This window comes from Notechis scutatus, chromosome 1 (assembly GCF_049901735.1).
Source record: "Notechis scutatus isolate UNSWTSFEM ecotype Mainland chromosome 1, rNotScu1.2, whole genome shotgun sequence".
NCBI lineage: Eukaryota > Metazoa > Chordata > Lepidosauria > Squamata > Elapidae > Notechis > Notechis scutatus.
Window position 1 is genome coordinate 317,315,845 of NC_142009.1, and position 25,261 is coordinate 317,341,105.

General features: G+C 39.4%; 1 protein-coding gene across 1 annotated transcript; it reads right to left on the reverse strand.

Moving 5' to 3' along the window:
• Nucleotides 1–1,006: 1,006 nt before the first annotated feature.
• Nucleotides 1,007–25,261, reverse strand: SAMD4A (sterile alpha motif domain containing 4A). Its single transcript, XM_087952430.1, has 7 exons — nt 24,979–25,261; nt 20,653–20,738; nt 16,026–16,144; nt 15,198–15,399; nt 11,672–11,798; nt 8,901–8,984; nt 1,007–4,665 (listed from the first exon to the last, which is right to left on the reverse strand). The coding sequence occupies exons 1-7, from the start codon at nt 25,214–25,216 to the stop codon at nt 4,637–4,639; spliced, it is 885 nt and encodes a 294-aa protein (XP_087808556.1). The 5' UTR covers nt 25,217–25,261; the 3' UTR covers nt 1,007–4,636.

Consider the following 25,261-nt stretch of genomic DNA (forward strand, 5'->3'; position numbering starts at 1 on the left):
CACTCCATTACCAGATTTTTTCCTCTTGTCAACTATTGTCCCTCAAATAAATTTAAAAGCAGCATAAAAACTAGAATTCATCCCCTTACTCTCACCCCCTCAATTGCGTTACATAAATTTGTTTGTATTTATTCAACAAGTGTCATAAATCACTAGAAAGAAAAGCACCAATATAAATTTAATACATGATAACCGCATAGTAAAAGTTATCTCTGGCAGAGCAGGCAGAGGTATCCAGCTTACACACTCTTGTAATGAGAACAAGAAAAAAAAAAAATAGAACACACATTTCTATGTAGTGAAATAGTTTGCATTTTCTGAAACTATCATATAATTGCTTATTATAAAACAGTTGCATTGAGCAATAAATGGTAAATACAAAAACGAAAGGCACTGCCACTTTTTAAAAAAATACTAAACATTTGACTTCCATGGCCTTCAGCATGCAACTATTTTTTTTTATAAATACATTTAATTTTATTTTGGATAGTTGTGGTTTTTTTTTTAATCATCTGTTTTCTACCTGCACTCAATACAGGATTTAAGAGGAAGGGATGGTGGCTTCTAAAATGTATCTGAAGCCTCTGTTCATTACACAAGATACAAAAAACATACTGAACTTAGCAATGTACCTACACACAGTGTTCATGGAAAATGTTCTCTTTTCCAAAGGGGGGAAATAGAAGGAAAAAAATGTATATGGTTATTAACACCAGAATTTTACATGGGTACCAGCCATAGCAAGTTATAAGTCATATGTCTATCCAAAATAATATATTTTAATAACCAGATAACCTCTGTTTTCTATATTCAGCAAAGGAATAAATAAACATTTCAAATTTGTTAAGTATTTTGACCAAATTTCCTTAACGTGGTGCTCTCTAGACACACATGGACTATAAAGCAGGGGTGTCCAATCTTGGCAACTTTAAGATCTGTGGACTTCAATTCCCAGAATTCCCTAGACAGCATGGCTGGCTAGGGAATTCTGGAAGTTGAACTCCACAAGTCTTCCAAGTCTTTAAGATTGGACAGCCCTGGACTAAAGCTTCCTTAATCTACAATAGCACCCTGATTTTGAGGAACAACTTATTTTTCTTACTTCTCCTCTCCACAACCCAGATTCCTGCATAACTACATTTTATAGACTTCCAAAATACTCAAGTCTACAGAACTGTTCCCTCAGTTTCTACATCCAAACTATTTTCTACACCATTCCACCTGCTTTCCCGACGATTATCCTACCGCAACCAATCAACCTATTTTACACAGCAGCCTCACATAACCTGGTCTCTTTCCAGATATGTTGTACTACAATTCCCAGTATTCCTCACTGCTACGGCCATATATATATATATATATTTATATATATACACACACACACATCATGCTGGTTGGGAATTTGCAATGGATTCACAGATGGGAAAGTCTGATCTACAGCAATGAACAAATATATGAATCCATCAATTGCAAAACAACCTCTGCCTAAAACTAGCCTAGCAGATTATGTCTTTCTCAGGTGCCTTAAAAATCACTTTCTAAAATCTTTGCCTCCAACACTCCACTCCTTCTTTACTAAACATAAAGCCACCGTTTCCTTTTTTTGTTAACAGGCACTCTAGTAAACACGAAACAAAACAAAGCAAAGGGTATTTTGGCACTTTTTGTTCAGAAATATCAGTTTTAATTCTTTTAAAATACTGCTACCTGAAACCTATTATGATCTCTCTTCCATTTATAGCCTCAATTAAAAAATAAAAATAAGACAGTAACAGAGTTTGAGAAGCAGTCCTTTAGCTTCTTCCCTTTTCTAAGCAAAAAAAGAAGCAGCAGCAAATGTTTGGCACTTTGTTAGGTTTGATTAGGTGGAAAAAATGTCTCCTATCAAAAATGGATTCCATATTTGGGGGAGGAAAAAAACACCCCACAGTAATTTGCACTACAGACTTTCTGAAATAGGCCTGACTGAATCATACTTTGGGTACTTTCATGCTGGCTGCACTCTTATGTCTATGAACTCTGTATTGGAGTTGAAATTAAAGAACCATGGAAAGCTCAGGATTTTTACATAACTGGGAAGGGGGGAGTATTCCTATTTAGCAGTAGTTTCAAACCAATTTAAACCTGTAGCATAGGCTTCATCATGACAAACCTTCAGCACCTTCACAAAACTACAATTTCTAATGCAAGAAGCCATGATAATGCAACCAGTTTCAAACTGGATTATTGTTCACTATATACAGTTTGTTGCTTGGCACTCTCTCTCACACACACACATATAATCTTTTTCCCCCTCTCTCACACACACCCAAGAACTAAGGATGCATCTTTGGGTAAGAAGATGCACGGCTATTTTTCTTCCATAGGAGGAACAGGAAGTTATTAGTACCAAAATGTAATTTTGTTATTGAATGGATTGGACAGTTACTGAACTGAAGTTACAGAGCTGAAGCATCAATTATTTCTGCACGGTTATGATCAGAAAATGGTAAGGTGAAATACTGATTTCTAAGTGACACCATATCACTTGATATTATCTGGTAGGTGATGCACTGGAATATATTGTATTTTCATGTACGCACATATATCTATTTAAAAACAGTCTCTACCTCTCAGCACATAATTAGTATAGAAATGGAAAAATGTGGGTTAAAAGAGAGACCAGCATGAGGGTTCTCTGTTTGTGGGCATAGCTGAAGTCCTCAGCATTTTGCTGGTAATTGGCAGGTTTAAGGTGTTAACTAAATATCTTTGCTCGTAGAGCAGGGGTGCCAAACTCAGGACCCACGGGCTGGATGCATCACGTGCTGGCCCCGTCTCCGCCTGATTTAGCGAAGGGGGAAAAAGTCCCGATACATCACATGACACCACCGTGATGACATGAGTTTGACACCCCTGTCATAGAGGCTTAAGGCACCTCATCTTTCCCTTTAATTTTCTCTAGGGTCAAATCAGCCTATAGGGATGCTTGGGAGGGGTGTGGAAGCAATTGCAGCTGGTGCACACTGTTATTCATCTTTGGATTACAACACAACAGTTGTGAGGCTGCAATCATAATGCTGTTTTGCTAACTGTTTCTTACTTGTTATGTAGATAATACTTTGGAACAGGGGTAGAGTTAGGGGTGGAACAGATGTTGTATATTTGCTTCCCTAACTTCTGAATTCCAAATGCTATCAAACCAAGATCAAGAAGAAATCTCCATGGTGTATATGCCTCTGCTTTTTCAGAAAAAAAAAAAAATAGAGCAATGTTCTCTAAGATGATACTAACTTTCATAAAGCTATTTTTGAGCATCCCAATGCTCTAGGCTAGTGCCAAATTTCAATTAAGCATCTTTAAAATTTTCTCATTCTCTCTCTCTCTCCCTCCCTCCCTCCTTCCCTCTGTCATTCACACAAAATCAAAGGAACAGGGCCCTCTCTTCAACTTTTCTTCTTTCTGCTCTACAACATTTCCGTGGCATCCCGTTCTGGCCCAGCTTGGAAAGTCAAGAAAAAACTTATAAGTGCCTGAAATTCTCTAGAAACTTGACATTATTTAAAAAGGCAAAACCTGCTATGAAGCCAAAAAGAAAAAAAAGATGCACACGCACGCACACACACACACAGGTACCATGCAAAAAATCTATTAATAATGGCAAGATGAGAAGGAAAGTGGGATTCCCTGGTTCCTCCAAGATCGGAAGGCTTTGACTTGCTTCTAGCCAAAACTGCTGGTATCCTTTCCTTCTGGGGTGCCCTTATCCCAGCCACTGGATGTCTCAAGAGATTTTATCTGCACCACATACATACAATCTCATACAGGAATTTGGCAATTGGGACCTGGGCACTGGTAGTTTTCCAGAGCAACAGGGACTGTGGCCATGCAGGATGGCTCTCCAGGTCAAGTTTGGAAACTAGGCTGGCTTTACCCCATTGTTTCTCTGCAGAAGAAGGAAGGTGGAGTTTGAAGCACGTGCAACATGCTCTTTTATATCCGCCTTCATATGTAAACAATGCTCAGGATTCAAAGCTAGTTTTTTGAATGTAACTGAGGCAAAACCAATTGGCCTTTTGAGTTTCCCTTCTAGCCCACTCAATGAAACCACAGCTCCCATTGTGGTTTGAATGTCAGTGAAATACAGCTCATATTTACAGACAAACAATGTGTGATTCCCTTCTTCTTGACCATGTGTCCATAATATACTTAAAGGTCTCGTTCTTCATAATAGAAGACTTGCATCAAACACACCCCCACCCACCGTCATTTCCACTGGAGACGTCCTGCCTATTCCCTTGCTATTGAGATGCCTGCCCTTAGATACTTTTAAGACATGCACCAGGATGCCAGCCCTTAGGTGAAGTCCCCCAACTTGTTTTGCTTACGCCAAGTGTTGTTTTTGTGTGTGCGTGTGCTATCCCAATTGCTGTGTTGCTTCTGATATAACCATTAAGATAAGCAGCCCTTCACAATGGAAACAGCGATGGAGAAGAGAGAGAAGGCAGAGAGAAGAACAGAAGGAAACAGCAATGAAAGGATGCAGTGTATCTCCAGGGATCCTCAGCATGACAAGGGACTCATCATGAAATCTACCACTGGTCCAGCAGCCAAATTTTCTCACGGCCAGCGTTGTCACTGTAGATTCTTCCATCTTCTAGATAGTTGAGGTTCTGTCAACACCATCTGTAAGGATTTGGACATTGTTAGAGAACCTACTGCCCAAAAGGAACAGGTGGCTTTCCAATTCAGAAGCAAGGAGAATAGAGTAATGCAAAGACCAACCTATCTCAACCTACTCTTTTTTGTGAAGTAAGGCATGGATGTTTCCACCCCTTCTCACCAAGTCCTTCCTCGGATACATCTGGCAATGAGGCTCATAGGTAAAAATACAGCCCTCTGGGAAGTATCTCCTACCCATCACTTTTTGCAACAAAGCGATGCTGGGAGAAACTGCACTGTGAGGAGGTGGATAAATTGCAGTACTATCCCAGTATTACTTTGGTTTCTCTTGGGAAGACATTGAATCACATGGTCAGGTTAAATCAATCAAAGTAGATTTTCCAGATTGGGAGGTTGGCAGTACTGCCTCCTGAGATGCCATAGTATCCAGGAAAGCTGCTCAGTAGTAACCACAAAAAGCTAAAATGTTTGTATATGGCCAAGTCCTCGCAAGTTTATCTAATCTCATTAGATTTCAGTATTCCCACAGGAACACTTGCAAGAGAAGATCACATCAATGATAAGGAGACACATATAACTTTATACAAAATCAAATAATGGCACATACTGCCTGAAAAGGCCAATCATTCCTGCAGTAGCTCTGGCATCATCTTGAAGACTGACTCTCAGCAAGAAGTGAAGAAACAATCATTCTAATAAATTGGATTCAGTGAGGACTTGAGCAAGACAAATGGAGAGAAGAGCAGAATCCCTTTCTGTTCCAAACTCATTCCTGTTCCAATTTCTTCAGCATTGCAATATTATGTGAATGAGATACCTATACGTGCCATTATGGGGACAATGCTTCAGCAAATCCAACAGATGGCGATCTATGACTAGTAGCAAAAAGAGCACCAAAGCACATTCATTCACCCAGTCACTCATCCGGAGCAACCCTCGTAACTCCATCGAAATCATTGTATGGATTTGTCTTTAATAACAAGTAGTTGTTAACCTTCTGACACCAGCTTCTTTCTTTTGGTAGCTCCTCAAGGAAAGAATACATTCCTATTCCCCAGGTTAAGCTTATTGCTATTCTAATACAATCAGTGTCTTTTAGCTAGAACTGATAGACAATGAACCTGGGATTTTGTACAGGCAGAAGGTAATTATGTGGTTCCCTTCCTATGTACTGTTCCTAAATTGAACAAAGGTTCAATTTATTTATTAAAATTGTCTTTTTCAACAAATCACTAGTTGCACTGTGTGTTTTATTACTGATGATTTTACACTTGGACAGTTGTCAGCTTTATAACTGTCTCCTTAAAGAACCTTATGGCTTTCTCTGTTTTAAGATAAATGTGTTCATTCAGCAGTATGAATTTCTGTTTAATGGCTTTTATCTCCCTATCAACTGCATCAAAGACTGGTTCACACATTGTGCTAAGCAATGTTTTCTTGACCACGATTTAACAGAATAAACCACACCTGGCTTGGTTCTGATACACAAGGCATCCTTGATAATCCTCAGTGTCCAAAAGAAGCCACGTTACTGTGTGTCCTGGTGATGGACCATACCTCTCTCTCTCTCAATATTTTCTACTGTGTACCTTTAAAGTGTATCAATAGATCTGGGCTGCAAAAAGCTGGACAACCCCTAGATGACAGAGAAGTTAAAGTTTTCTGTATGTCTTCAATATCATCCTAGTCATTATTGATAATAGAACAGTTTTTCCCCAAAAGCCATCACTCTGCTAAACAAATAATTCCTTCAACACTGTTCAACTATTACAAAGTCTGTATTACTATTGCTATCAATCTTCTCATCACTCCTTATCACCCATCCCGTCCCACTTGTGACTGTGTGATTGTAACTTTGTCGCTTGTATCCTTATGATTTATATTGACTGTTTCCTAGTATTATTTGATTGCTTATTATAGCCTATGACTATCATTAAGTATTGTACCTTATGATTCTTGACTTTTGACAAATGTATCTTTTCTTTTATGTATACTGAAAGCATTTGCACCAAGACAAATTCCTTGTCTGTCCAATCACACTTGGCCAATAAAGAATTCATTCTTTCATTCTTTCTTTCTTTCTTTCTTTCTTTCTTTCTTTCTTTCTTTCTTTCTTTCTTTCTTTCTTTCTTTCTTTCTTTCTTTCTTTCTTTCTCTCTCTCTCTCTCTCTCTCTCTCTCTCTCTCTCTCTCTCTCTCTCTCTCTCTCTCTCTCTCTCTCTTTCTTTCTTTCTTTCTTTCTATTACTCTTTTTGCAGCTTAGATCTGGTAGCCCTACACTGGACAACTTCAAAGAGGGCAAAAGAAATGGAAAGGAGCCGCTGTCTATTTAAACTTCACCTCCTGCCTCCCCCTCCTTCTAACTCACAAACCTGCATAATGTTCTCCATTTAGCACAGAAATGAGACAGAGGAAATACTTTTGAAGTCTGCTGGTAAGACTGTGGCTTGTAAGTTACATAAGCATGTATGGAGGAGAGACAAGTGGGTTTTGTTAAGCATGGAGACAGCCCATCCATCCTTAGTTCCACAACTATACTGAATCATCACCTATTCCAAGGCCAGCTATTATGGTTCTCTCTGTTAATGTAGTTAGTCAAACAAATGTGGATATGTAGGTTTCATTTCATCTACTGTTTTTCCTAATTAAAATACACACACACACACACCATCCTATCTTGCTTAATGTTCATGTGGGGGGGGGGGAAATCAACTCAAACCCCTGAATCCTTTTCTCTCTCTTTAAGATGTTATGTGAAGGACAATGCTTTGCTTGATCTTTTCAGAATAAAAAACAACGTATAGGGAACAGAGTCTTGTTATGAAATGTCTCAGCAAGATGTCTTTTAAAAGCAAAAGAGGGTTTTTTATCTTCCTTTTCTACCAACCCAACTGAAGTTCTTTTAGAAACCAGGAAAATCTCAGGACATTTGCATGTACAGTGATGAAATAAATGTGTCGTTATATTATTATTTATTTATATCCTGCCTTTAATATTTGTACAACAAATAACTCAAGGTGGCAAACATATGCAATACACCTTCTTCTTTCTTTTTCCCCACAACAACCCTGTGAGGTGGGTTGGGCTAAGAGTGAATGACTTTCTATCATGAATATAAAAACCATCAGCTTCATCTCTTTTCTGTTACACATTAAAATTCTGATTCATCTTCTAGGGGGTCTCCTGTCTGGATTTTATTGATTTTAGCAATTGTTGCTTCTAATGAATGTTTTCAGGAGGGTTTGTAGGATATGGTCCAAAACAGAAGTTGGTGACTATGATGCTTTCATAAAAGCTCTCCCTGCTTTTATTTATGTGTGAAACATTAAAAAAGGCAGAGTTTTGAATGCAAGATTATGGCTACTTTAAAAAAAAATTTTTTTTATCATGCCCTGTAGATACCCCTGAGTGTTTTTAATGTTTGTTTTAACTCTATGTGATTTTACTCTTCTTATAATTGATGCATTAAGCTCACTGAGTAGATTGAACAGAAAATACTAATAACCATGATAAATATTAGGATTGTGCATGTCACTTGAAGAGACAAAGCAACCCTCTGATTCAAATCTTGAAGGCTTTACCTGGATGCTTCCAGACCCACCTGAGACATAGACAATGGGCAGGTGATAGATGAGGAAGCAGACAAAGTATCATCTACTGGAGAAGAAAGTGGCAACACACTCTAGTTGTCTATGGAGATTCTCAGTCATCCAGGTCATGGTTGTCCCAAAGGTGCTTTTTCAAGAGGCAAATGGACTTTCCGGATTTTCTTTGAAGACATTTAGCTTTTCATCCAAGATTTCAAGGTGACTCTTGAAAAAGCACTTTTGGGATAACACACTCTACTATTTTTCCAGAAACACAGACATTCCCAACGTGAACAAAGTCAACATTATACTGGCAGGTGAACCCCCAGGTTGGAAGCAACCTGGTGAGCTATTGGAGAAGATCAGAGAACAAGTACAAATAGCACTAAATGCTTCTAACGTAGTTGGATTAAAGCTGAATTAATGTCCAGCTGCTGATGTGCCCTAACAGAGAAGGAAAGTCTAAAATTGCAAAGATTACCACCCTGACTGATGGCAAAAGTGAGAGTTTGCATATATGCAGCTTTCAAATATATAATCTCTATTATGCAAGTAGCAGGAGTCTGAACCTTGGGGATCACAGCATCGGAAAGACTTGATGCAATTTTAATCTGAGCGTAAAAGAAAGAAGAAGAAAAAAATAGCTTTTTACCTCCTAGGGCATGTTCAGTCATACTCAGGCACAAGGACTCCAGCCTATTATTGATATCGGGTTCTGTCACTGGGACCTGGAACTCTGCAAAGATAACGAGAGGACTAAATATAGCAGATGAGAACTGCCACTATGATTTGAAAGGTTTTTCCTCTAGCTAAACTTTAGGGTATAGCTATTGAAAGGTATATATTTATATATAATAGGTATAGCTATTGAAAGTGTGATTTAAAAAAAAAAAAAGAAAAAAAAAAGACATTCTCACTTTAGACTCAACAAAAGTTCTCCCAATTCTTCTAGATAATTTTGAAGATGGTATAATCCCACCAGCAAGGGACGATTAACTCTAGCCAATAAGATGTATTACAATATAAGGTTTCAATTCCTTGCAATATATATGTCTAACGAAGATGCTAATTAAGACAGAAGACAATAACATGGAGAAAGATGCACAACTGGGCACAGAAACAGATGGATGAATAAAACACACACTTTCAACTTTAAAAAAAGAAGAAGTTAGGAACAAGTTGTGCTTTTGTTCACGGAGTTCACAGAGACTGAGCCAATTTGATGCCACCTCTAACTTTCCTCTTGTTCACAATACTTGACATCTTAAGATGGGATCTTTCTCCAGAATTCATCATTCAAATCCCTTTTACGAAAATCTAGATGCTGATTATTCCATATCCCTAACTTTTAGCATATTCCCAGGACATGGTAAGCCATAATGAGGTTTATTTCATTCTGACTTCATTCTGTGTAACCCCCAGTCATTATGAATTCTAAATGACACCACAAAGTTGTTTATGTATTTGTGATTTGTTAGCATCCTGAAAGATATCTGCAAATCATTAATTCAATTTAGCATGATTTATGAACTCGGCTAAGTGGGGCTTAATAAACAATGGTTAAATAAGTCATGGTTTAACATATTCCCTGTAAATATCCCCACTTATTTCAACAGAAACAATTAAAGAAGATCGAGCCCAGTAACAACTTTTGGGAATCAAAATTATTTTCCCTAAAACTAATTCTTAAAGAGAATTTGTTGCCTGACAGGCTTTGTCCCTTTCATAGTTCTCTATAAGTAAATAATGAATTTATTTCCATCTCACCTAGAGGCGATTCTAGGTGGATTACAACCAAATACACTGATAATACATTAAACATGATAAAATAGTAAAATAGTAAATATTAACAAAATAATATTGTGCCAGAATCTATACATGTAGTCCTTGACTTACAACCATTTGCTTAGTGACCATATGAAGTTACAATAGCACTGAAAAAAAGTGACTTATTTCACACTAACAACTGATGCAGCAGCCCATGGTCATGGGATCAAAATTTAGACGCAATTGGCATGCATTTATGACGCTGCCAAGTCCCAGGGTCATGTGATTATCTTAACAGATAACAGATAATCAGAGTTGGAAGGGATCTTGTAGGTCATCTAGTCCAACCCCTGCCCAAGCGGGAGACCCTACACCATTTCTGACAAATGGCAGTACAATCCCTTCTTGAAGGTCTCAAGTGATGGCGCTACCACACCTTCCGAGGGCAAGCTGTTCCATTGATTGATTGTTCTCATGGTCAGAAAGTTTCTCCTTATTTCCAGGTTAAATCTCTCCTTGTTCAGTTTCCATCCATTATTCCTTGTCTGGCCTAGAGGTGCTTTAGAAAATAGCTTGACCCCTTCCTCCCTGTGGCAGCCCCTCAAATATTGGAAGACCGCTATCATGTCTCCCCTGGTCCTTCTCTTTACTAGACTAGCCAAGCCCAGTTTCTGCAACCGTTCGTTGAATTTAGATCACACCTTGTGTGATCTTCTGACAAGCAAACTCAATGGGGAATCCAGATTCAATTAACAACTATGTTACTTAAAAATTGCAGTGATTCATTTAACAACTGTGGCAAGAAAGGTCATAAAATGAGGCAAAATTCACTGAACAGTTACCTTGCTTGGAATGGAATGGAAATTTTGAGATCAATTGTGGCTGTAAGTCGAGGACTACCTGTCCTGCAATTTCTTAGGTTTCTTTTCTCATGAATTAGCTTCTGTTTTTTCTATCTTATTTTCAAGGTGCCTCAGAATTTCTTTTGAATTTCTCCGAATAGTGTTTTACTGGGTTCTTGGAAGGGATGGTAATATTATTGTTGGCATTAATTTTCTATTATCCCTCATCCTACCATTTTAAGGTCTTCCTCACTGCTCACGTTTCCCAGTCTGAAAAAGCTCCATGGAAAGAGTTCCCTCATGAAGTTTTCCCGGAGGATTTAAAGGAAAAGTGGGAAGCCAGTGAGCTGGCTCCTATCTCGGCCTTCTCATAACTAAGTTCAAAAACACCCTAGTTCACTCCGAGAATCTCATCAAAGTGCAAAATTTCTCTGCCATAAATTCAATGAAATTTCGTTTCATCCAAGTAAATAGGAGCTGGTACCATAAAAACCCTCAAGGTAATTTTCCTGCACTGTGCTAAAAATAACTGCTATACGAATCATGACAGATGACTATTAGTCCAGAGTTCAGTGGTGGTTTGTTTTTCAGCTCAAGGGGAAATTGCTTATTTCTAATTCAATTTGACACAAAAGGTGGGGTGGGGGAGAGAGTTCACCCCTTTCTAAATCATGCCAAATCATTACTTTTAAAGGTCTTCCCAAAGGAATTGTTAACAAGCCATACAGTACTTTTCACACGCCCATCCCTCTTCCAGTGGGGAAATAAGAAGGTGACTGAGCCCTGAGGAAGAGGAAAACCCTGTCAGACTTACCAGGTTGCTGAAACATAAGCATTGTCTGAGGAGAGGTATGGACGGGCAGTGAACGAGTCCTCTGTACAGAACTATGGCTTCGGCTGGGCATACTGTTACTTCCTCCTGGATTTGCAAACCAAAGATTCTATGGAGAGACAACAGAGCATGCGCCGTTAAAATAAGGCAAGTCATAAATGTAGAAAGGCAAGGGTCCCTAGCAACATTATAATCCCTATAACAGAGGCCCAAATTGCTAGTGTGCCAGATTTCACCAGAAAAGGGACAACTGTCCTGATTTTGGAAAGGGGGCAGCAAAACAGTTCATTTCAGAAAATCTTCCATCCTTCTGTAATTTGGTAGAACCTCCTCCAACTGGCTTCAAATGCATATGCCCATTCAGGTAGTTCTCAACTTACAACCATTTATGTCATCCCCCTGTTGGAGACTGACTCTGAGGGAGAGGAGGAACAGCCGACAGGGAGTGGAAATACAGCTCCGGAAGTTGTGGAGGAGGTTGTGGAAGGGCAGAGGCCGGCTGGACAGTCAGAGGAAGACCCAGGCCCATCCCCTCTCCATCCTAGGGCATGCCGGGAGAGGATAAGGGAGAGATGTGAATAGCGTGGTCTACGGGGGAGGAAAGGGCCTTGATTCTCTCCATGGGCTGCAGCTGTGAGAACTGGTTAAAAGGACAGACATGCGTATAGGCCAGTGCTTGAAACAAAGCATGGAAATATCTCTATAGTCTGTCATTCCTCTCTGAGTTTGGCATCCTTCCCAGTGTGTGTTCCGATATCTGTGGACGTTTTCAAGCCCTTATCTTGCCTAGTTCCCTTAATTGCTTCAGTGTGATTTGTGTTGTTTTTATTCTTATAATTTATAGGCATTTTTAGTTTAAATGGCATTTCCTCCTTTTCGTAACTGCTTGTGGGGGGGTTTTTTTGTCTCCAGTCAAGGATATTTGGAGCTTTAAAGCAAAGTGAAAGAATAAAAGGGGCTTCCCCTGTTTTCGTGACTGTGTTTATTTTGTATCCCACCCTGGGTCATCACAATTTATTTATGACTGTTTGAAAAGACAACAGCACTGAAAAAAGTAATATACAACCAGACCTCACACTTACGACTGTTGCAGCATCCCCACAATAATAACATGATCAAAATCTGGGCACTTTGGATGATTGTCATGTATTTATGATGGATGCAGCATCCTGGCATCATGTGATCACCGCTTGCAATTTTCCCAGAAATTTCCAACAAGCAAAGTCAATGGAAGAAGCTGGATTCACTTAATGACCCCCTGATCTACTTAACAACTGAATTCATTTAGTGACCATGACAAAAACGTTGGGCATAACTCACTAACAACCGCCTTGCTTAGCAGTGGAAATTCTAGTCCCAACTGTGGTCATTGATCAAGGACTACCTGTACTTGATTTTATTATATCTGACTAATGAACAATTTCAATGATATCTAGCACTGAAGGACCATGAGTGCTGCTGCCACTGGCTGATGACTTCATTTTCTAGTAAAATGTCTCTTTTAACTTTTGAGCCTGGGACAAAAATAGACAAGAGGAAATTGGGGCACTGAATCACCTCCATTCCCTGACTACTTGTATTATCCTTGATTGTTTTCCCAGACTTTGGCTTAAGATGGATGGAGTCCTTCGTTGGATGTGTTTCTGCATAAAGCAAACTGGATGGATCCCACCTTGTTTAGTACAGTATTGTATTTTTATGGTTATTTTTTCCAGTATCTTCCTGGGTATTTGTGTTGGGCTGACTGATCTGTAATTTCCTGGGTCTGTTTTTCTCTCTCCCCTTTTTTGAAGATGAAAATTCTTCAAATTCATCAAACTTGCAACTATAATTTCAGACAATTGCTTGTGTTTCTTCTATACGGCTTCAGTTTAACCTACCAAATGCTGCATTTGCTTTTTGAACAGTCCAGACTAAAACATCTATCCCTACCAACGGGGCCTGTCTCTCCTGCACTTAAAGCCTTTTATTTTTCTTCCCTCTGCAACCCTCATCCCCTTTACAGGACCTCTTTACAGGACTGAAGACAGTGAAAACAGGAAATGCCTGCAGACTATTTTGGCCAGCGCAATCTCTTTCATTTTTTCATTTTTAAACTGAAAATTCAAGTTCAGTTTAGTCCAAGAAGGAAACTGGAAAGAGTAACAAAGGAACTTTAGGTGAGTGATAAATACTTTTTCTTTTCCATAAAAGAAAAAAAAAACATACTCTGAATCATACACATGTAGAGGTTGCCTTGTGATTTTAGATCAGCTTTTCCTCAAATGGACAAATGCAGCGATTATAGTATAATGCCCAAGACTCCCTCCTCACAGACCCTGGGAATTCTGGCAGTTAAAAATAACTTTTTCTGAAGAGTGCCATCTTTGGAAAGACAGTTTTAGATTAAAGACTTATCAGTTTTCAACAAATGCCTGCCAGATGTTCCAAAGAAAACAGTCTCATGGCAATGAAATGGATGCTTGTTTCTTTCAGCAAGATATACGGGTTCTCGGCTTATGACTCCAACTGGGACCAGAATTTCCATTGCTAAGTAAGGCATGCCCAATTCTATGACATTTCCCCCATAACTGTAAGCAAATCAATGCAGTGATAATTAAATCACATAGTTGTAAAGAGAATCTAGCTTTTCCCATTGACCCAAAGGTGCTTTTCCAAAAGGCATCTTAACTTCCTTGTTTTTTTTTCCTTGAAAACATTTTGCTTCCCCATCAAAGAAGCTTCTTTAGTTCTGAATTGAACTGGAGAAGCTTCTTGGATGAGAAGTGAAATGCTTTCAAAGAAATAAAAAACAAGGAAGTCCGCTTCCCTTTCAGAAAAGCATCTTTGGGACAACCATGACCTTGGTGATTGAGAATCTCCAGTCACTTTCCCCATTGACTTTGCCAACTGGGAAGGTGGAAAATGGCAACCACATGACCCCGGAATGCTGCAGATATCGTAAATACATTCCAGTTGCCCATAGCTCAAATTTTGATCATGTGACCATGGAGATGCTGCAATGGTCTTTAGTTCAAGGACTGGTCATAAGTCACTTTTTCAAATGCCACTGTAACTTTGAACAGTCACTAAATGAATGGTTGTAAGTTGAGGATTACTTGTACTACATTTTTATCTGCGTGTTTATAAAATGGGCAGTTGCTTTAGTTAACATGGGTGGATGCCTCTTTGCAGAGTTATCTGGCACAGATCTGTATACATCCTTTCTTAAAGTCATCAAAATTAGTGATTATCTCTTCACCTTGTGGCAGCAAAGCCTGTTAAATCGATTCCACATAACTTATATTTAGATGAGGCTTCTGTTCAGTCACAGAAAATCCCAAGAGGGCCAGTGACAACATTGGACAAATCTGCACGAGGTTTTCACTGAGGGACGATCCAGCCACCTCACTTTTGAAGTAGTTCCCTCTAGTTTGCTTAGTGCAACCTAAGTGCAAACCTTTTCTATCTCATTTTATCACAAGCTCTGTAGCTTTGAGGAATCACCCACAAGTTGGTGGATACCCACCTGTCTTCCTTGCTTTAAGATGGTGGGGTTGGCAGCTCCGTTGCGCTGGCTGGCTCCTAGGAGGCCACTGGGACCCAAAAGCCCCAGCCGTGTAGTGGGGAGATTTCGAGAGGGAATTTGGAATTGGCGTGGGTTTCTTCTGCCCATTCCTGCACCTGCAGATCCAGCTGTCGGTAAGGAGTTTGACTGGCCAAAACCTCGGCTGAGAAAACAAGATCAGACAAATCCAATTCAATGCAATTCACCTCCTGTATTACAAACCCCCAACTTACACCCCACTCATGATAAACATACTAAATTGATTAAAGTGTCCTTATCTCCCTCTTTTTGAGGGAGCCTTGAGGCTAAAGATCTCTTGCACGTTGTCTTGTTTAAAACAAAAGACATGGGAAACTCACTTTAAAATTTTGTAATTAAATAATGCTTCACAGAATTACAGAACTGTTTTAGAGCTTTGTGCTGAAATGACCGAAATAAATAAACCACTACAAAATAATTTAATTCACACTAAAGCCATGTTCCTGTCGAGAATCTGGAAATTAATAATTTTGTATGTGTGATTTCTTCCAACTCCTACCCTGTCACTTGATCACAAATCGCTCAACCCACCATAGTTTCCAGGCACGGTGGAAGTGTAAAAGTTGCTAGGCTGAATTAGGCTTGTTCCTGGGCAACAGTGAGTCTTGATTCCCCACCCCCTTGATCCAAGAGGTGTGCCTTCCACCCACTGGCCCTCTAGCCCTAGCCCTACAGCATTTAACACAGCCAACTCTCTATAGCACTGGCACTCCCAGGAGTTGAGTCTGCAGGATGAAGCCCCAATCTTACGTTCTTTGCTGCCGGTATCCCGAGAGGTCTAAGATGGATTTGCGAGGGAAAGACCTGAATAGTTTTTGCACCTGCTGTTTCCATGACAACAGTCTTTTCTTCTGTGTCTCGGTAAATGCCTGCCCAAGAGAGGGAGTTATGGGAGGGTGGAGGGAAGGGGGAAAAGGGGGGGGGGAGGTAAACATTCAAAATAGAATAATGATTAGAAGAAAAAGTCACATGCGATCTTTATCATCATCGTTATTAGGATGACTGGCTTATTAATAAAAACATATCACTAATGAGGGGAACACCGTACCTTGTAAGAGGCAACCATTGTTCCCAAACAGCAAGTTTTACACTCAAGAGTCTGAAATCTGTATTTTTCAGTACAACTAATTATGCTTTGGAAAAAGACAAATTGAGCCACAAACATTTCTGTATTTGAGGATCACTGAGGGGAATCCCCACAGGCTGATGCTGTGAATTTGATTAATCTTGCAATCCTCGTGTCATTCTATGGAGGGGCTGTAAAATAACCTCCCTCTAAGTTTCAAACGCCATTACTGCTCTTTCCACATGCAAGTTGCCAAGCATCATTTTAATGTGGATTCGATAGCACCAAACACTTCAAGGTTCTTATGGGATCAACAGCTCGGAAACACTGGTCTCACGTAAGCCATAATGTTACTTGTCTCTATTTGGCTTAGCATGATGAAAAAGTTGGAAGGCACACTCTAGCCTAGACCAGGGTTGGCCCCCTACTCGGTGCAGGAATCCAGATTCAAGTGATCTGTTGAATCCAGATTCATCCGGATTCAACAGATGGCTGTCTACTCCCAATTTGACACGTGATATTGGGGTTGAGCATCATATCTCTGGTAACTAGCTCACCACTAACATCTCGTTCTTAACCAATCAACAATAAGATGTTAGTGATGAACCAATTCCCAAAGATCCGATGTGCCATCAAGTCAGTGTACATCCTTAACAACCACACAAAGAATCTGTCCCAAATTGACCCTTTAGGTTTTCTGATAGTGCACCCATTGCCACTGTGGTCAAAAGTCCATCCACTTGCAGCTGGTCAACATCTTCTTTTTCCATTCATCTTTCCCAGTATTATAGATTTCTCAAGAAAGCCAAGTCTTCACAAAATGGGTCCAAATCATAATAACTTGACCCTGTTTATTCTGCCTCAAGCAAATAATCAAGATTCATTTGTCCATGACCCCCTCTGTTTCCAAAGCTAACCATCAGAAGCCTTTTCTAACGCCAACATTCAAAAGCATTAATATTCTTTCTATCCTGTTTCTTTAACTTTAGTGGACAATTAGAAATGTTGGGATTCCCATTTTTCTAAGGACATTTCACAGCTTGACATGGTCAACGCAATCAAAGGCTTTTCTATTATATTTTCTATTATATTATCTGGTTTTCTTATTTACCTAGTATGCATATTTTTCATGTTCCTTTGTATTTTCTAAAACCAGTCTGAACATCTGGCATCTCACTTTCCACGAAGGATATCAATCTATGTTACATGTCTCTATGCATTATTTTGATAGCATATGAAATTAAGGACATTTATAGAATAGTTTGCACATACTGCTAAATCTCCTGGGGTAACTTTTCCAATCTGTTGGCCATTGTGTTATTGTTCAGATCTGTTGTGGTTCACTGGCAGCCTGTGTAGACAGCAGTGGAATCGGACAGTGGGGAAGAACGGGGACCAGTCTGGCAGTCTGGAGAGGACTCGGATGAGGGTCCTGTGTCCGATGCCAAGATGGGGCCAGGACCATCTGGGAGTGGGGTGCTGACTCCGGAGCCTCCAGAGTCTGGCAGCAGTGAGGCCGAGGAACTAGGGGAGCCTGTTCCCAGTGTGTGTGTGTGCAGAGCTGCTAGAAGGCAAGAGCAGCTGAGACAAAAGGGGCAATTAGGGAGTAAGGCTTAGAGGTGATTGCCCTCCCCTAAGGTATGAAGGACAGGCAAAGATGAAGAAACCTTTGCAGGAAGCAAAGTCGTTCATTCTCTTCGGATTAATCCTTGAAGCTCTGTGTGGACTTTGTATTTCAGTTGGTTTTTTATAATTCATTTGACACTAGTTGTTGGCAGCAGTTCAAAGGAAAGAAAGGTGAGTGCTTATCTCGAAGGGACTGTTTGGGACTCATTACTGGCTGGGAATGAACATAATTCCCAGCGTTGAAATAAAACAAGGAGTTGTTTTAACTAAACATGTACTTAATTACAGTCTCGGGAAGCCTTGGTCAGAACAAGATCTGCTAATACGGTTTGGTTAGAATCTTTACCGATTCTTCTTCTTCTGTTGCTTGCCATATGTCTATAAGTATTTGATTAATTTCTGTAACCTTCTGACTTGGTAATGACCAGGGTGCTGATTTAGTTTCATCTTACTCTTTTAGATATTCTTGCAAATAGGGATGATATTCTAAGGAATTTTGGAAGTTGATATCTCCCTTGTACTGTACAGAATTGTAGCATACTCCTTTCAACTTTGTGTGATCTTGGAATCAGTTACTATTTGCCCATTGGTGTCTTTTAGCAAATCAATGCAAAGTTTCTAAATTTGGGGATCTTTTGGATCTTATTTGTCTGTATCTGTTTTCATCTTTGATGTCTTTCCAGATTTCACTGCAATACTCTTTCTTGTCTTTTTAATAGCTCTCTGAAATTCTTTTCAAAGTTCCTTCCTACAATTTTTGTCCTTCTTGGCTCTGGCTTCTCGTCTTGGCGATTTCCACTGTTTGTTCTGACATCCAGATTGCTTTCGTCTGTTTCTCGGTCTTTGGCATTTTCTGTTCACATTTATCTTTGACAATGTCTTTGATTTTATACTACAATTTCTCCGATTCCCTATACATGGCTCAAGACTTCAAAGCAATTCCCAATGTTCTGCTTAAAAACTGTGGGTATATGCACAAGATATATCCTTGAAACTGACCAACTTTCTATTTTAGCTTGAATTTGAACTTGCGTATGACCAATTCATCCGTTGCTATTATAAGTGACCTCTTCCATTTACTTATATTAATCATATAAACAATTTAATTTCTGTGCATTCCATGTATTGCCCATGCCCATGTTCTTTGAAGACTGGGTTAATATCAGGAAATAACTGGATTGGCCGAAGCCACTAAGCTGTTCTCCTTTATTTCTGTGTCAACTATATATTTTTTCCTTTCTACTTCCAACTTTGGAATTGCACTCTTCAACCACAAGCAGCACATCTTGTTTGGATGTTCAGTCCATTTCAGACTGAATTGTTTCCATTATTTAAAAAAAATCTTGTTCCTAACAATCAACTGGAATCTGCCTTCTTGTAACTTACCATTATTCTGTTGCTTGCATTTTGGAACAGACAGCAAACCTTTGCCTTCTTCTACTACTTCTGTAATTTCAGTTACTTGAAGAGTGCTATCATCTCTCTCAGCCAATCTTCCCTTCCCTTCAATCTATCTTCACAGGACTTAGAATCTAATTCTTTTGATTACCTTTCTTGAACTTGTTTACTTCTGAATCTTTATTAGGTTTAATTAAGAAATTGTGGTTAAACAAACCATAGCTTTGTTTTCTTTCCTAGGGCCAGGTGGAATAAATATTATTACACTATCGTAAAAAGACAGATTTGGTCAGACTGCGCCAGATTGACAAACATTTGTGGGGAGAATGAAAGTAGCACTTCATGAGAGATTGGACTGAAACTAATGAGTTCCCTTAATAGTCAGCTTCAACTATATTTAAACCCTAAGCCTGGACAAGGATGACAGCAAAAAAATCTAATATGAACCATTTGCTCTTTTAAAAAGTGAAATGAGATGAGATGATGATAGATGGCTAAGGTTGACCAGTCAACTGGTCATTTGGTTTATTGTACTCCAGATGTTATGGAACATCTCTTCAATGCCAGATGCCATAGAAAAGCTGGCTATAAATGTTAACCATTACTTGATAAATATAAAACATCAAAAGTCTGGACAAAGCTTTGAAGTTTTCTGGAAGCCAGAAAACAGTTACAGTAAGCTATGTGTAGTTCAGGAATGCCAAAATTGGAGAAGAGAAATTGCAGCATAGAGGGAGGCCCAAGTGTGTGATCATAGACAAAGAACAGAGCAACAACATTTGACCTATGCAAGATCATTATCAACAGAAGGGGGAAAAACTCCAGAGTATTTAGAACCATATAAGGAAAATGTTTGCTAATTGTAATTGCAAATTAATAGCAATTATATTCAGAGGTGTTTCTTTCATTAGTCAGTTTATTCTAAGGCAGAAGCTTTTTAACATCATTTTATTAACAGAGAAGCAAAGAACCAGAAAGTGATCCTTAGAAATCATTTAGTCCGTTTTCCCTCTTAATTATGAGTGTTTCATTTAATACTGTATTTATAATAACTGGCAATTGGTTTTGATTGATTTGAATTAGAGTCTTCCCAAAACTACCCTGCTGGGCAGGAACTGATTTAGGTAGAGCTGAGATACTATTTCTAAGCCATACCCATGCCAATATTAGTGCTCAAATGGTCATATTTGCATATCTAGGAAATCCAGCAAATCTCTTCAAGAAATGGGAACAGAACAAAAAATTGCCAATCTCCCTCCCTTCCCTCAGCTCCCTAAAATTACTCACCTCATGAATTAGGCATTTGTCTATGAGTTGTAAATAGGAGCTTATATTCTCCTCGTCAGGTCTGGAGACAAGGAGCTGGGTACAAACTGCAAAATAACAACATCATGATCAACCCCATAACTTTACATTTAATGAGAATTTTGCAATTGTTTTAAATCTCTTGAAGAATGAACTCAAACTGCCCTCATTCTGGTGACCTGAAAAGAATTGCCATCAATGGGAAACAACTGTCAATAAAAAATGTACACAGATACGGGATGGATTCCATTCATGCCTTTTTCAGTTTTGTTCCATTCTTTGCTTTCTGTTACTGTGGTGTCAACTTGGAATTATTCCATGTGGATTTATTTATAAAAAGGAAGCTGCTGGGCCCCCTGCTTCCTCAGTTCCAGTATTGAAAAGCTACTGAAGGACTTTAGTAGATGGGACAGATAAGGAATAATGTAACTTAATCACTGCCACTAGGGGGCAGGTATGAACATGATACAACCAAATACATTTTTATAATATTTTATTGTTATTCATTATATTACTTTATTATTACAATAAAATAGTATAGTAAATAAAATAAAAATATGCTTCTTCATACTGAATCATATTGGATTCATAGAGCAAACACTGACATCTAGATTAGTCTGCCATAATACAGTACCCTTGAGTTATTTATTTACTTTATTTATTTATATTCTCCCTTTATTATTTTTATAAATAACTGAAGGTGGTGAACTGTGGTGCTGTGGTAACTGAAGAGCTGTGGTGGTGCAGTAGTTAGAATGCAGTATTGCAGGCTAACTTTGCCCACTGCCAGGAGTTCGATTTTAACCGGCTCAAGATTCACTCAGCCTTCCATCCTTCCAAGGTCGGTAAAATGAGGACCCAGATTATTGCGGCCAATATGCTGACTCTGTCAACCACTTGGAGGGCTGTAAAGCACTATGAAGTGGTAAATAAGACTAAGTGCTATTGCTATATTTAATGCTCCTTTCTTATCTTATTTTTTCACAACAACCACTCAGTGAGGTGGTCTGGGATGAGAGAAAGTGACTGGATCATGGTCATCCAGCCAGCTTTCATGCCTAAGGCTAGATTAGAACTCAGTGACTCCTGGTTTCTAGCTTGGTACCTTAACCTCTAGACTAAACAGCTACAAGTTCAAACATTTGCTCAAAGCAATTGAGCAAACTGACCAGGAATGAAAGAAGCTGTCATTCAGCACATCTTGATGACACAGTTGCTCCAAGGTCTAAAAGGCCAATATTTGTCAACAGTAGGCATTAAAGTCTGATTGTCAAACACACTGCACTTAAAGTGTGTCTCTGCTACAGTCCTAGTATCCCTAAGGAAGCTGCAGTCCATGGACCCAATTAGGCCAGCTTTCTTCCTCCAGATCCCACCCAGCTTTTGGCCATTATGTCAGTAAGCCATTGCATATGTAGCCAGGACAATTTTTCTGGAGATGACAGTTCACACTTTTTGATCTTTTGAATGTATTGACCTACTATTTCAAATGGAACATCATGGTTATCCAAAATTTATATTTGGGAATGGCTATCTAAAAGCACTGGTTGGATCATACTTGGAATTTTATGTTCAGTTTTTGGGAAATGCACTTAAAAAGAGTAACAAAAGCCAGAACAAAGTCAATTAAAAGGGTGCTAGAATCCAAGCCCTGTAAGGAATTGTCAAAGAAGCTAGGTAATTTAGCTTGCAAAGGTTTACAAATATCTAAAAAAAACCTGTCATATGTAAGAAAGGGCAGATTTATTCTTTGTTGAAACCAGGGAAACAAACAACCCAGGACTGGGCTGTTGAGTTAAAATTAAAAGAAATAAGATTCAGGCTGAATAATGAGAAGTAGTTCCTGGCCATGAGCTGTAAAACAGCAGAGAACAATCTGTGTAGAACAGTGCTTCTGATTCTCAACAATTTTAAGATAACATGGACTTCAATTCCCAGAATTCCCCAGCCAGCATGGTTGAGGAATTCTGGGAGTTGATGTCTGTGTACCTTAACATTGCTAAGGTTCAGAAACACTAGTGTATATAAGAAAGGTGGACTCCCCCTCATTGGACATTTTCAAAAAGGAGCTGAATGGCGACCTGTCACAGATGGTTTAGTACAGGGGTCTCCAACCTTGGAAACTTTAAGACTTGTGGAATTCAACTCCCAGAATTCCTCAGCCAGTCTTAAAGTTCCTCACAAGTCTTAAAGTTGCTAAGGTTGGAGACATCTGGTTTAGTAGATCTATACACAATGGATGGCACAGAATGACTTTAATTTGAAAGGCTGTCCCAATTCAAAAGTATTCTATAATTCTATGGAAGATCCTGCTATCTGAGAAACTGATTCTGGATTTGTTTACATGCGAAAATATGCTCTACAAGCCACTTATATTTTGAATTCAAACAACTCCAAACACAGCTGAATTTGGAATCAATTTTAGTTGCAAATGCCCTGGACTGATGCTTTGCTGCCTGTATTAAATGTTGCTGTTGCTGCAACTAAGGAAGGTGGCAAGATCAAAGTATGAGATCTTCACTGCAGTTTGCTTGGTAGGGACACAAATCACAGCAAATGTATATAGCAATTGCATTTCGGATAAATGGGGACAGAATGAGAAACAGAACAAGGAAGACAAGAAGAGAAAGTGAAAAAAAAGGTTCATATACAGGTAGTCTTCGACTTACAACCACAGTTGAACCCAGAATTTATGTTGCTAAGTGAGAAATTTGTGAATTGAGTTTTGCCCACTTTATGACTTTTTGTGCCACATTTGTTAAGTGAATCCCTGTAGGTGTTAAATTAGTAACATGGTTGTTAAGTGAATCTGGTTTTCCCCATTGACTTTGCTTGTCAAAGGTGACCACATGACCGTAGAGAGGCTGAAACGGTCGTAAGTGTGAAAAATGACCACAAATCACTTTTTTCAGTGCCGTTGTAACTTTGAATGGTCACTAAATGAACTGTTGTAAATCAAGGATTACCTATACAGCAGATAAAGCAAACAGAGTGAGGGTACAATAATATGCAAAGCAAAATTACAAAAATGAAAACTGTATCCTGTATTTAAACGTACGATATTCAAGTTATTAAATGGATCTGAGAAGGAGAATTACCTAATATCTAATTCTATTAGATCAAACTTTTTCAAGTAAAGGATCATCGTTACTTTAGTATGGAGCGTGCTGCATTCCAAATAATATTTGACAGATGAAGCCCTCATAAAAACTTTTATTTACAATAGACTTAATTCAAGTTGAATGGGTCACAACAGATGGCAGCACTTAGCTGATCTTGAGTCACACTGCAAAAATTGAGCAATATGAACTTCATTCTTGGATAGGAGCACATCAGGGAATTCCTAGAATCAATAGGTAATTTAAAAAAAACAATCCCAGGAAAGTCAGGAGCAAATCATTTCTGGGTTACATGGGAAGAAGTTCTCAAACACTGTGGAAAAACCAGGCACATTCACTATGGGGGATCAAAAGGAAACCAAATGGTGGCTGTACCCCAACTTGTAGGTCAGACCTGGGCATTTAAAAGCCTGCAGGCCTTTGGGTGGTTCCAGTTCAGCCTGTGGGAGTGAGGTGGAGGGGGCATCGGAGCAGCAACAGGGAGTGTGGGGAGCAGATAGCATCAAGAGGCTCACAGTAGCCCTGCAGAACAGTCCCAACTGGCCCCTAAGAAAACTTAATCACCCACCCTTGTTCTAAGTCTTCCCATAATGGATGCTTCTGGGTTGGCAGCTTGCACAGGATTCTGGAAAAACAGGTTGAGCCCTTCTGCTTTAGCTCCTCATTGCTCCATTCTCTGAATCAGTACTAAGGCCAATGTGATTGTGGAGCCAACTTTTTGGTTTTGATTTAGAATAGAACAGAATAACAGAGTTGGGAGGGACCTTGGAGGTCTTCTAGTCCAACCCCCTGCTTAGGCAGGAAACCCTACACCACTTCAGACAAATGGTTATCCAACATCTTTTTAAAAACTTCCAGTGTTGGATCATTCACAACTTCTGGAGGCAAGTTGTTCCACTGATTAATTGTTCTCACTGTCAGGAAATTTCTCCTTAGTTCTAAGTTGCTTCTCTCCTTGATTAGTTTCCACCCACTGCTTCTTCTCCAGTTCTTTGCACTTTGCTTTTCCAGTTGACTGTAATTTTCTTTTAATAAGTTGGTTGTTAGAGGTAAACCATCCTGAGACATTTGGATCAGGCAGCCTCTACATTAATTAATTAACTGAGTAAGAAATCCCTGCAGCAGACTGGCTAATGAATGTCGATTTGCAACAGGCACAAGTGGACCATGAATAAAAAAGCCAACTCACCTTTTCCCATCACTTTAGTAAACTGTCCTGGGATGTCCCCTTCTGGCAAAGGGACACCTCCAGTTTCCCCCTCACAACCGGGTAAGCTGTGGTGCTGCATTCCTCCTGAGGCAGAGTCCTTGCAATCCAACCCTGGGTTGTCTGAGCCAATCAGAGAAGTTGGTCGATGGAGGTGAGAAGTGTGCTCATCCACTGACAGGTTCCGAGAAGCGTATGCTTTGATAGGGGTAAGGATCATTTGGTGAAGCTCCTGCAGAGGGAGGCGCAGGTTGCCTCCTTCTAG